Genomic DNA, 11,864 nt, shown 5'->3' on the forward strand with positions numbered 1-11,864 from the left:
GGTCGACTAAATATCAATTAGCTTAAGCACTTTACCTCAATTTAACAATTTTTAATGCTGTTTTCTTTGTAGGCATCACATTGTGGGATTTACAGACACTCCAAAGCAACGTTGGCACGCGTGATCAGCCCAGCACTGAGTTTCACATCATTGCATCTGATGCCATGGATGAGAAAGCTTCTGCACTTAATGTGTCAGGATCTATGAAAGTCAGTCTCATGTGTGGGCTAGTGGAAGTGAAAGGGTCTGCAAAATATCTCAAAGACACAAAGAGATCAAAGCAACAAGCACGAGTTACTCTTCAGTACAAAACAACCACCAGGTTTGAACAACTGACGATGAGTCACTTAGGGAGGCAGAATATCACCTATCGGAGTGTGTTTGATGAGGGATCAGCAACCCATGTTATAACAGCAGTGCTCTATGGGGCCCAGGCTTTCTTTGTGTTTGATCGAATGGTTTCTTCAGCAGAGAAATTGCAGGATATCCAGGGTAATATGGAGTCGGCTATTAAACGTCTCCCTAAGATTGCAATTGAGGGTGAGGCCTCCTTAAAAATGACAGAAGTACAAAAATCAAATGCTGAGAAATTTAGCTGCACCTTTTATGGGGATTTCTCACTGAAGAACAATCCCACCACATTCCAAGATGCCATCAGCATCTATGCAACACTTCCAAGCTTACTGGGACCAGATGGGGAACATGCAGTGCCCATGACAGTCTGGCTTTATCCTCTCAATAAACTAGACTCAACTGCTGTTCAACTGGTGAGGGAGGTAAGTGTGGGGTTGCTGACTCGCTGCCAGCATGTCCTAGAACAGCTCAGTGAGTCAGTGATGAGATGTAACGACATGCAGAAAGACAGAGTTGCCATTCAGTTTCCCGAGGTCAGGGACAGGATAGTACAATTCCGAGAGTTGTGTCAGGAATGCAAACTAGTTTTCCAGAAGACTTTAGCGAAAGATCTTCCAATCATCCGGGGTGGTGTGGGTGAGGAACAGTTACTGGTGGATATACTGAAAGAAAAAGCAGAGTCACCTCTCAGACACCAGTTGCTGATCACATGGCTGGATGACAAGGAAAGAGAGCTGAAGGTACTGGGACATTATCTCAGGATATTTGAAGACATACCTTATGTGAAAATTGTGCGTGATTTGGAGGATGAATTGATGGATTGCACAATGGACTATGTGGTTTGCTTTGCCTTTACAACGCTGCATCAGGAGGATATCCATCTGTCAGAGGCAATCAATTACCTCCAATCGAACGCAGCTCCGAAGATGCAGACACCTATTCCTGCTGATGGAGACTGCCGAGCACAACGTGGTGAGCAGTGGTTTCATTCAGAAGTTGTAAAACGAAAGATGAAAGAACAATCTCAGTTATTCCTTGATTTTGCCGTAGCCAACAAATCACATGGGAACGTAAAATTCCTTGTTGCTTCTGTGAAGGATGATAGCCACATAGGAGCATCAATTTACTTGTATGAGGGTTCGTGTATAAAGAACCGATGCTTTGAACCTCCATCGCAGCCCCCAAGAGCTATGGCTATTGGAACAACACATGACAGTGTGACACTGCAGATACATCCTCCTAGGTATGGTATGGGTGAGATTGTGGGTTACAAGATAGAGTACAAAGGTACCCAGCAGGAGGAATGGACAACTGTGAATACACATGATAAATCTGAGTCTTTTACAATATCTGGGTTACAACCACATCAGGAATATTATTTCCAATGCAGAGCTGTGACCAAGGTGGGGGTCAGCAAGGCCAGTGATAGCTATAGGGTGATCACACTTCCTACAAGTTCACCTGGTAAACTGGTCTTTGAAGATTGTTCACCCATTGCAAAACTATCCTGGGATAGCCCAAGTCATATTGGAGATGGTGTTAAAATAGTTCAGTACAGGATTGAATATAGAGAAGAAACAGCACTTGCATCCAACACAGAGGCTTCATTCTGGATTAAAGTAATTACAGCAGAGAGTGAATGTCGCTATAATTTAATGGGACTGCAACTTCAGACAAATTACAGAGTCCGAGTGACTGCTGACTGTGGAGAAGCAGGTTCTAGTGTCCCAAGTGAAGAGATTGTAATAAAAATAGGAGAAACAACAAAGGAAATACCCCAGACTCTTCCCACAGAAGGGCAATTAATATCTACAGGAAACCCTTCCATTTACATGTTGAACCTCCAGAAGGAGGTATTTAATGAGTCGAAGCATCTTGTGAACTGCTTCTTTGGAAAACCCAGAAGAGGAGAAAGAATGAAGACAATTATGGTTATGGGAGCTACAGGGTCAGGAAAGACAACCCTTATTAATGGGATGATTAATTACATTTTGGGTGTGGAATGGGGTGATAACTTCAGATACAAGTTAATACAGGAAGAGACAGGAAAGTCCCAGGCTGAAAGTCAGACATCCTCCATCACTGCATACAACCTACACTATCAGGTGGGATTTAAAATTGATTACTCGTTGACAATAATTGATACACCAGGATTTGGGGATACCAGGGGGATAAGCCAGGATAAAATGATTACTGACAACATTCGTGAGTTTTTCACCTCCCCACATGGGGTTGATCAGATCGATGCCATATGTTTTGTTGCTCAAGCATCTTTGGCTCGCCTGACTCAGACACAGAAATATGTCTTTGATTCGATTCTTTCTATTTTTGGCAAAGATATTGCAGAGAACATTCAGATATTGGTGACATTTGCAGATGGAAAGCATCCCCCTGTTCTGGAGGCTTTGAAGGTAGCTGAGGTACCATGTCCCAAAGATAAAAATGGTATGCCAGTTCACTTCAAGTTTAACAATTCTGTCATATTTGCCCAACGTCCAGTATCTGGAAATGCTGCCAACAAGAGGAGCTCTGATGACAGTGAAGAAGAAGGGGATGATGATAACTTTGATGCAATGTTCTGGAAGATGGGAACTAACAGTATGAAGAAATTCTTTAGAGCTCTTGACACAATGGAACCAAAAAGCTTAGTTTTGACCAAAGAAGTTCTGAGGGAACGTAACCAGTTGGAAGCTACAATGAAGGGTTTGCAGAATCAGATCCAAGTTGGGCTGACCAAATTGGAGGAACTTAAGAAAACACAAGAGGTTCTGGAACAGCATCAGAACAAACTGGATGAAAATAAAGACTTCGAGTTTGAAGTTGAGGTCACGTATAAAGTACGGAAGAATCTTGAACGCAATGCTTCAATGGTAAATGTTTGTAAGAAATGTGAATTTAATTGCCATGATCCCTGTACTTATGCAGCATCTATTTTAAAATATTGGTGTGTATCAATGGATAAGTGGGGCAATTGCAAAGTCTGTCCTAAAAATTGTGGCATGAGTGATCACTCAAGGGAAAGGTACAAGTATGACTATGAAAAGATAAAGAAGAAGAAAACCTTGGGTGACATAAAGAAGAAGTATGAGAAGGCCTGTGGTGAGAAGATAACACAGGAGAAGATCATGGAAGAGCTTAAGCAGGAATTTGAGGGGGTTCGGAATGCAGTGCTGGATTTGATTGTACAATTATCAGAGAGCATTAGAAGACTTGAAGAAGTAGCTCTGAGACCAAATCCTCTTTCCACCCCAGCTTACATTGACCTCCTGATTCAGTCTGAGAAAGATGAAGGAAAACATGGGTACATGGAGCGAATTCAGTCACTGATGATGGTGAAAAAACAGGCAGAGTTAATTGAACAGCTAGCCTGCAATGACGAGCAGTTATCAGAGGATATGGAACAAAATCTATTGACAGGAAAGAAAGATGTTCGTCAATTGATCAAAAGTAAATGTTCTAAATTTTCTGATTGGGTGTTCGGTGATAAGTAACCGGCAGACATTTCAAATGTTTTTGATGTAGGAAGTCAAAGCTTTATATAGCTGATTTAAAAAAAATGCTTATTATATATTGCCTCCATTCCATTCCCCGTCTTCCCTCAGTGTTTAATAGTGCATCATCCATCCACAGTGCTGACTTCCTCCAACCAGCCTGGTGTGTCATCCAGGTGGAGTTATCACCAGAGATTCTTCTGAAACTAGCTGACATGAGCTGTTCCCTATCTGTGTCCGTTGCTTGGAGGCAAACCTGCACAACATCAATGCTTTCCTTTTTCACAGGGTGCCCTAAGATGTATTTCCTTACTTCCTCCCTCAGTACCCTCTGTCTCTGTACCTCCATCCATGCAGGGTGACTGGAAAACTTCTCCCAAGTGATGTCAAAGAACATAGAAGGTCATTCAGCCCACTGACCCAATGTTGGCTTTCAAATCATCCCATTTCCCTGATATGCTTGTCATTTGCTCTCGATTAAATGCCAACCAACCCACTCATTCACATGTAAAGGAAAGTGAATAAAGCTGCAGATGTTGAATATCTGAAATTAAAACAGAAAAGTTTGGAACTGCTCAGTGGGTCGGACAGCATATAGTGAGAGTGAACTAGTTAATGTTTCAGATCTTTGATCTTCATCAGAACTTTCAGAGGCATCTCAGCATGAGAACAAATACAGCAGAGATGTAGATTAAAGTGAACAGCCCAGACCCAGTCTTTAACAGTCTCTTTCTTCAGAAATGCTGCCTGCCTAACTGAGTGCTCCTAGCATTTCCTGTATTTACAGTAATTCTCCCATCAATCACATCCATGGGGGCTGGGTGAGGCAATGGGTGTCTGATGGAGAGATTTACAATAACCAATTAGTTTATTGACAATAAGATAGTCTAAAAGTCATAAATCTAAATGAGGAACATAGGGGTTTGGGGTACAGATGCTTCAAAATTTGCAAATGGTAGATCAGAATCAGATTTTAATGAAGACTCAGATCAAACCTCGATGCAAAAACCTGCACATGTTTAAAGTCTGAAACAAAGAGACATTGATTCAATTCATAACATGATTTACGCCTCCTTAAAATTAGCAAAATTTAAAATTGATCAGTGCTGTGAACTTTACTCAGGGTTGCACTCCAGGCAACTCTCGGTTCCTGCAACTCCCTCCGAAGCTAAAGAACAACTGGACATTGGTCAACAGCCATGGAGCTCAGCAGGGATGAATGGTCATAAATGTGGTAAATTCCTGGAATGGTAGGATTTCATCTGAAATTATTGACTGGAGGGAATATTTCCATTCAGACCCATCTACCTCCTGAACCTCGGAGTGACTTCGATAACCCATGCTAAAACGAAGAAGCTGTCTCCACAAGGTGTGCGGGTATCCATTATTGACTTCAGAGGAATCTCCTATGACTTTGAGTTGTGTGCAGTAGATTCTTTTGGCAATGGAGAATATCTAGTGCCTTCAAGTATTTCTGAAGGATTCAGTCCTTCCACTTGGATGTTCAATGTCATGAATCAGTCTCTAAGCCACTCCTCATTCATTGCAGAAGTCCACACATCTGTGTCCTCTCTCTTTGTTGTTTGGGATTTGCTCTAGCTTCCTCCTCCAACATCTGACTGGGAAACTGGAGGGAAATGTATTCCCTCAGAAGGTCAATTAGAAACGTTCCCAACCCCTCATGCCTTAAGGGCAAATACAGAGGATGTATCGATCACACCAGGAATTGACAGTGATGGTAACTCAGAGGAACTTCTCACCTCACAAACATATTTTGCATTGATTTCATCATCACACCGAGAAGGACAAATGGAATGGGACATGACATGAATGAGTACCCTCCTTCCCATTCCCTATCCTGACCACTGGGGAAACGGCTCCTTTGACTGCTGGGCACTGTTGTATGAGGAATAATGAGAGAATTCCCGTGGACAACCTCTATAGAGGACATGCCTCAAGGGAAGGACAGTCATTGGACCCCACGTACACTGGAGAAACATTTGTAAGAGGATCTTTAAAGTATCAGACATCAAAATGCAGCTGGAAGTCAAGTGTTGCAATTATTAGAATGTGTTTCAATTCAGCACAGATTCCACTGTGATGTTTACAAAGAACTGTGCAAGTATGAAGAAGTACACAGAAATTTTGGGATCAGATGGACTGCTCTTGTACAGACTGGCTGGACTTAAAGGAATCTCCCTGTGCTCAAACCCTTGGGTATACATCCTCAATCTCTGTATTTTATTTCACCAGGCAGTGAGGTTCCATTAGTGAGTCCTTATTCAATGTCTCAAAATCGGAAATCAGAAGATTTGATGAGGTACAGCTTGATGCATTCCTGACCATTTGCTCACTTGGGATGGAGGCAGAGTGTCCGTAGCCTAGCTCATGATGAGAGTGAGTGTTCCTGCTTCTTAGTGTTGTTGTGGCACCAGCCCAACCTGTAGCTCATGTATATTGGAATGGAGAAGGGAAGAGCTTGAGGCACTCGCTCTATCGTGCTCCCACCAGTACCCCCAATACCAGCCAAGGAGATTACAGCTCTGACTTTGCTGCTGTCCTCAAAAACTTGCAATAAAGACCTCTAGGGATGCAGGGAAACCACCGTGTATACTCAGAATCCTTTGTTATGTGACCACTAATGCCAGGCAGACAATCTCTAAAGAAAATTGATAATATCTGGGGTCACCCGTCTTATAAAAACACTGCCCAGAAAAAAGCAATGGCATACCACTTTTGTATAAAAAGTTGTCAAGACCAATCATGGTCATGGAAAGACTATGATCGCCCACGTTATAGGACACGGCAGGAAACGAACGGAATACTCTGTATTAAGCCTGCCAGTACAGAAACAGGCCTCCATCTGTGTCTATGTTAGCGAAGTATTATCTCTATTGATGTAATTGCACAGTATTTGGCACGCAGTCTCCTATACTTTGGCATTACAAGTATTTGAAGGGCTCATCTAAATTCTTCCTAAGTGTGAGATTCTCTGCCTCGAAGATCCCGTTCGGCAGTTTGTTCCAGTTTTCAGCCACCATCTGTGGCAAAATGATTTTCCTCAAACCCGTCTGAATCTTCTACTTCTCTACAATCTTTTACTGCGTGAGGGAGTCTTTACCTTTAATGCGAGCCAGCGAATCCTGTAGGGATGTTAATACGTGCTCCTCAAAGAACGTATTTCTCTATCAGGAGCCCGCTGTAGCATTGTTTTGCCCAACTGGGAAAAAAAAAGTCTATGCTGTCTCTCCTTAGGACTGAAATGCTACAAATTTCAGCCAGCATGCTAGTGACTCTGCTCTGCATTCTGTCCCATACAATCGCATTCTCCCTGCGGCGTGTCAGCCAGAATGACACACAATAATCCAGATCTTTCTTGAAGGATGTTATATAAACTGTACTGTAACCACTCTTTACTAAGAATCTATGACTTGGAGTACAAAGACAAGAATACCCTTTGGCTTCTCTGCTATCTCTGCTGGGACTGCAAGGTCACAAGCGTCGAAACAGAAACCAAAGGTTTCGTCCGATCAAGATGGCGCCAGCGAACAACGATTCCGCGGGCAACAACTTCCAGATAGCCAATCATTTCAGCTGTTCTATATCTACCACTTTTTAACTTAATTTTATTTTCGAAATTGTTGGAGCCCAGGACTTACAGTCTGTAGTTCGATCGAGTGAGCTAGCTCTCTGCTACGAGGAGAAGCTCAGGGACGAGATGGGGGGTCATGATTGACTACATCTGTCGCGGATTAAAGCGTCGAGGTAGATTGGAACATCGAAGGAGAGCGAGCTGTTCTCAGAGAGCCCGCTGGTTCGAGTTGCTGCCGTCGGAGAGGTCGTTGCGTCCCGAAGCTGATAGGTGATAGATGATATCGAAATTCTGAGACATATCGTTTGGACTGTAGTTCACGTTGGCCTCTTTCAGTCTATGTTTTTTCGCTCATTCTTTCTTGTTGGGGATTGGCAGGCTAGCGGGAGGGGTTGGGTGAGCTGTTAGTTTTTGTCTGAGGGAGGGTTGGTGGGCTTTTTTTTGGGAGGGGGGTTTGCGAGTTTTTGTTTCTTTATCAATTCTTCCGGGGCGGGTGGCGGGGGTGATGGGTAATTGATGTCTTTCTTTCAACTACCTATATGGCTTTCTGTATTCTACGGCTGTCTGGAGAAGAGACAGATTACAGAGTTGTATTTTGCATACGTACTTCGATAATAAACTGAACCTTTGAACTTCAGAATGTCACAACATCACCCTTCCCTTCCTTTACCAAATCAATTTTGGAGCCAATTTGTATTGGATTCTACGTGCTCTAAACTTTTGATTTCTTTTCCACATGTGGTCTTGTCCAAGTCAACATGTATCAATCACAACAATACATTTTGCCCCTTTAAGTTTTCAATCAAACTGATCAAAGAGGAACTACTCGGAACACCCCTTCCCTGACAATCTGACTAATTCCTGACTTTGGTGTGTAAATGAAACCCGTCCTCCAGTATTCATCCCCATACCTTCCTGACTACTGATTTAAGTCATTTATCCCTGTAATTAGCTGGTTTATCCCCGGTGCTCTTCTTAAAACAAACCTATCAGATTTGCTGTCCTTACCTTTCTCCTTTCTGTGGACACGTTGCCCCTGAACTACTATTCCAGTCTTACATGATTTTCAGATGTCAGAGAGTTTAGACTGATCACTTAAGAGTTCAAACCTTTCAAGTATGATTAATCTCTAATCTAAAGAGCAGGAGGACAGTGGTACATAACGTGAACCAAACATTATCCAATGTAAATTTTTAGAAACATAGAAAACCTACATCACAAAGCTGTGTCGAGCATGTCCTTAGCTTAGAACTACCTAGGCTTACCCATAGCCCTCTATTTTCCTAAGCTCCAGGTATCCATCCAGGATACTCTTAAAAGACCATATCTTTACCACCTCCACAACCGCCACTGGCAGCCTATTCCACGCACTCACCATTCTCTGCGTAAAAAACTTACCCCTGACATCTCCTCTGTACCTGCTTCCAAGCACCTTAAGACTATGCTCTCTCATGCTAGCTATTTCAGCCCTGGGAAAAAGCCTCTGTCTGTCCACATGATCAATGCCTCTCAGTACCCTGTACACCTCTATCGGGTCTCCTCTAATCCTCCGTTACTCCAAGGAGAAAAGGCTGAGTTCACTCAACCCATTCTCATAAGGCACACTCCCCAATCCAGGCAACGTCCTTGTAAATTTCCTCTGCACCTTTTCTATGGTTTCCATGTCCTTCCTGTAGGGTTGCGACCAGAATTGAGCACAGTACTCCAAGTGGGGTCTGGCCAGGGTCCTATATAGCTGCAACATTACCTCTCGGCTCTTAAATTCGATCCCACAATTGATGAAAGCCAATATACCATATCCCTTCTTAACCACAGAGTCAATCTGCATAGAAGCTTTGAGTGTCCTATGGATGCAGACCCCAAGATCCCTTTGATCCCCCACTCTTCCACCATTAATGCTATATTCTGCCATCATACTTGACCTACCAAAATGAACCACATCGCACTTATCTGGGTTAAACTCCATCTGCCACTTCTCAGCCCAGTTTTGCATCCTATCAATATCCTGTTGTAACCTCTGACAGCCCTCCACACTATCCACAACACCACGAACCTTTGAGCCATCAGCAAATTCACTCACCCATCCTTCCACTTCCTCATCCAGGTCATTTATAAAAAACACAAAGAGTAGGGGTCCCAGAACAGATCCTTGAGGCACACCACTGGTCACCAGCCTGCATGCAGACAAGGAACCGTCTACAACCACTCTTTGCCTTTTGTGGGCAAACCAGTTATGGATCCACAAAACAATGTTCCCTGGAATCCAATGCATCCTTACTTTCTCAATAAGTCTTGCATGGGGTACCTTATCAAATGTCTTGCTAAAATCCAGATACACTGCATTTACGGAACTATCTATTTAGTCACATCCTCAAAAAATTCAGTCAGGCTTGTAAGGCACGACCTGCCTTTGACAAAGTCATGCTGACTATTCCTAATCATATTATGCTTCTACAATTTACCTAGGGACTATTCATCTGAAGAATTTACATTGTTAGTACTGTACTGCATGTTAAAACGTGCAAACCTTATAGACAGTGTATTGTTAAAAATGTCTCATTTGCGGAATTAGCAGCAAATTTGGAAATAAAATCTATGTATTAAGGTCAATTAGTGAACTGCACGTGCAAACTTAGAACGATTTGTGTAGAAGCCAACTTCTTGTTCTGGGAGAAATAACTAGATTCGCCAAAGGCTGCAATCAAAGTGATTGACACTCCTTTCGAGTATTGATCAGGTGATTTCAAACTGGGTAGGAGGAACAAGACGAGTGTTTGCAGGGAAGAATATCTACTTGGAAAACACGAATGCATGAGGGAAAAGCAATGGATAGAGAGGCAACAAATAGGGGGATGGGTAGAAAGCAGCGAGATGTAGAGAAAGAGGGAGGCAATGAGGTAACAGGAAGAGCAAGACAAATTGGAGAAAGAAAAAGGGCGGAAGAGTAAGGACAGTGAGATTACATGAGATGAGTTGGAAAGTGGAAGAGAGACAACAGGTGGAAGAGAATCAAAGTTGCAGTGGTGGGGTTGTGAGAGGGTGCTGATGGGTTGAGATAGGAGGGGTTGGAGATTGAGAGAAATAAAGTAGGAGAACTGGTAAGCTGTGTGAGGGAGACATTGGAAGGAAACAGAAGACGAAGGAATCGAACAACTGTTTTGTATTTCGACATTGATCTCTTCCCCTGGGGTGTGAGCTTCAGCTTGCAATGATCTTCAATGAAATAAAATGCATCTTATCCTCAGTACCAGTCTTTATCATGGCTGCTTCCGCAAAGAAATAAAAGAAATGTGGTTAATATTTCTGAATAACCATCCATAATGAAAATGATGATTAGCTGACACAAAAGCACCGTGAACAGTGCAATCAGTTATAAAATTTACCAGCAAAAGCAGAGAATGGTGTAGTGGGCACATAATGATAATTGTGATTTGATTGAAAGAAGGGTAAAATAATTCCGTTTCTCAGTCAATGAGGAACAACAACAAATATAGTATTTGTTAGTTTTAATTGGGTGGGTGGAGTGAGAAGTAACAGCCATGTCAGCTCACATATAAGCTAGCAAATACACAGAGGAGCTGAGCATGAGTGGACAGGAAACTGCAGCTTGGCCCATTACAAGTCTTGATAAAGGAGAATTTCACACTGAAATCAACCAAGTGCTGGGATGACGAGATGGAGAAAGAGGGATGGCCAAAGGAGCAACTAGTGAAGTGCCTTGTTTGGGACACCTTACAGTTTTCAGTGAAGTACAGATTGAACTGTGGCTGTTCATTGAATGAACATGGTGCCTTTTTAATGCTTACACCAAAATGGCAGACCAAGCCAAAACAGGAGATGAGGATATCGAGCTCTGGTCACCCAAAAGGGATAACTTGTAACCGTGGAAGCACAGCTCACTGCACAGGCAAGAGGGGCAGAATGGTCTACTCCTGTTTCACCACCGGAGACCAGATGATCTCCATTACTAATGGAGGTTATCTGGAGCTGACGTCTTTCTGAAGAGACAACACTGTCATCAGGATCCGAGAGTAAGTTGGACATCGGATCTCAACTAAAGGGATGGAACATGCAACAGGTGAGGGCCCCCAGGGGCGGTGGCATAAGCCTTCACCATAACAGGTAGTACTCAGGCACAGATGAACCATGTTCTTTCTAAGGTGTGTGCCTGTGTGCGCACACACATATTTTGCTTTTAGCACACAAAAGAATTCAAACTGCGCATAATGGGTTGTCACCTTTTACGTCGTTGGCACGTTAGGCATATTTCACGATTGGACACAAACACACTCCCTTTTCCGGTTTTTGTTGTGGATGATGTTGATAATGTGGTGTTTGTGATGATTTGGCTGCAGAGTTTAGAACTGGCTTATTTATACTGTTTTTATTGAAGAAATTATTGATTCACCATGTTGAATTTCAAAGAA

The 11,864-nt window shown here is 42.8% G+C and overlaps 1 protein-coding gene across 4 annotated transcripts in view; it reads left to right on the top strand.

The window, feature by feature from the left end:
- LOC132394468 (uncharacterized) overlaps positions 1-7,833 on the top strand; it is a 30,001-nt gene extending 22,168 nt beyond the window's left edge. For all 4 annotated transcript variants that reach the window (XM_059970664.1, XM_059970663.1, XM_059970665.1 and 1 more), the window contains exon 3: positions 73-7,833. In XM_059970664.1, coding sequence (XP_059826647.1) covers positions 73-3,845 — 3,773 coding nt within the window. In that variant the 3' untranslated portion in view covers positions 3,846-7,833. The remainder of the gene's footprint in view (positions 1-72) is intronic.
- The last annotated feature ends 4,031 nt before the right edge of the window (positions 7,834-11,864 follow it).

Source organism: Hypanus sabinus, chromosome 5, assembly GCF_030144855.1.
Source record: "Hypanus sabinus isolate sHypSab1 chromosome 5, sHypSab1.hap1, whole genome shotgun sequence".
Lineage (NCBI taxonomy): Eukaryota > Metazoa > Chordata > Chondrichthyes > Myliobatiformes > Dasyatidae > Hypanus > Hypanus sabinus.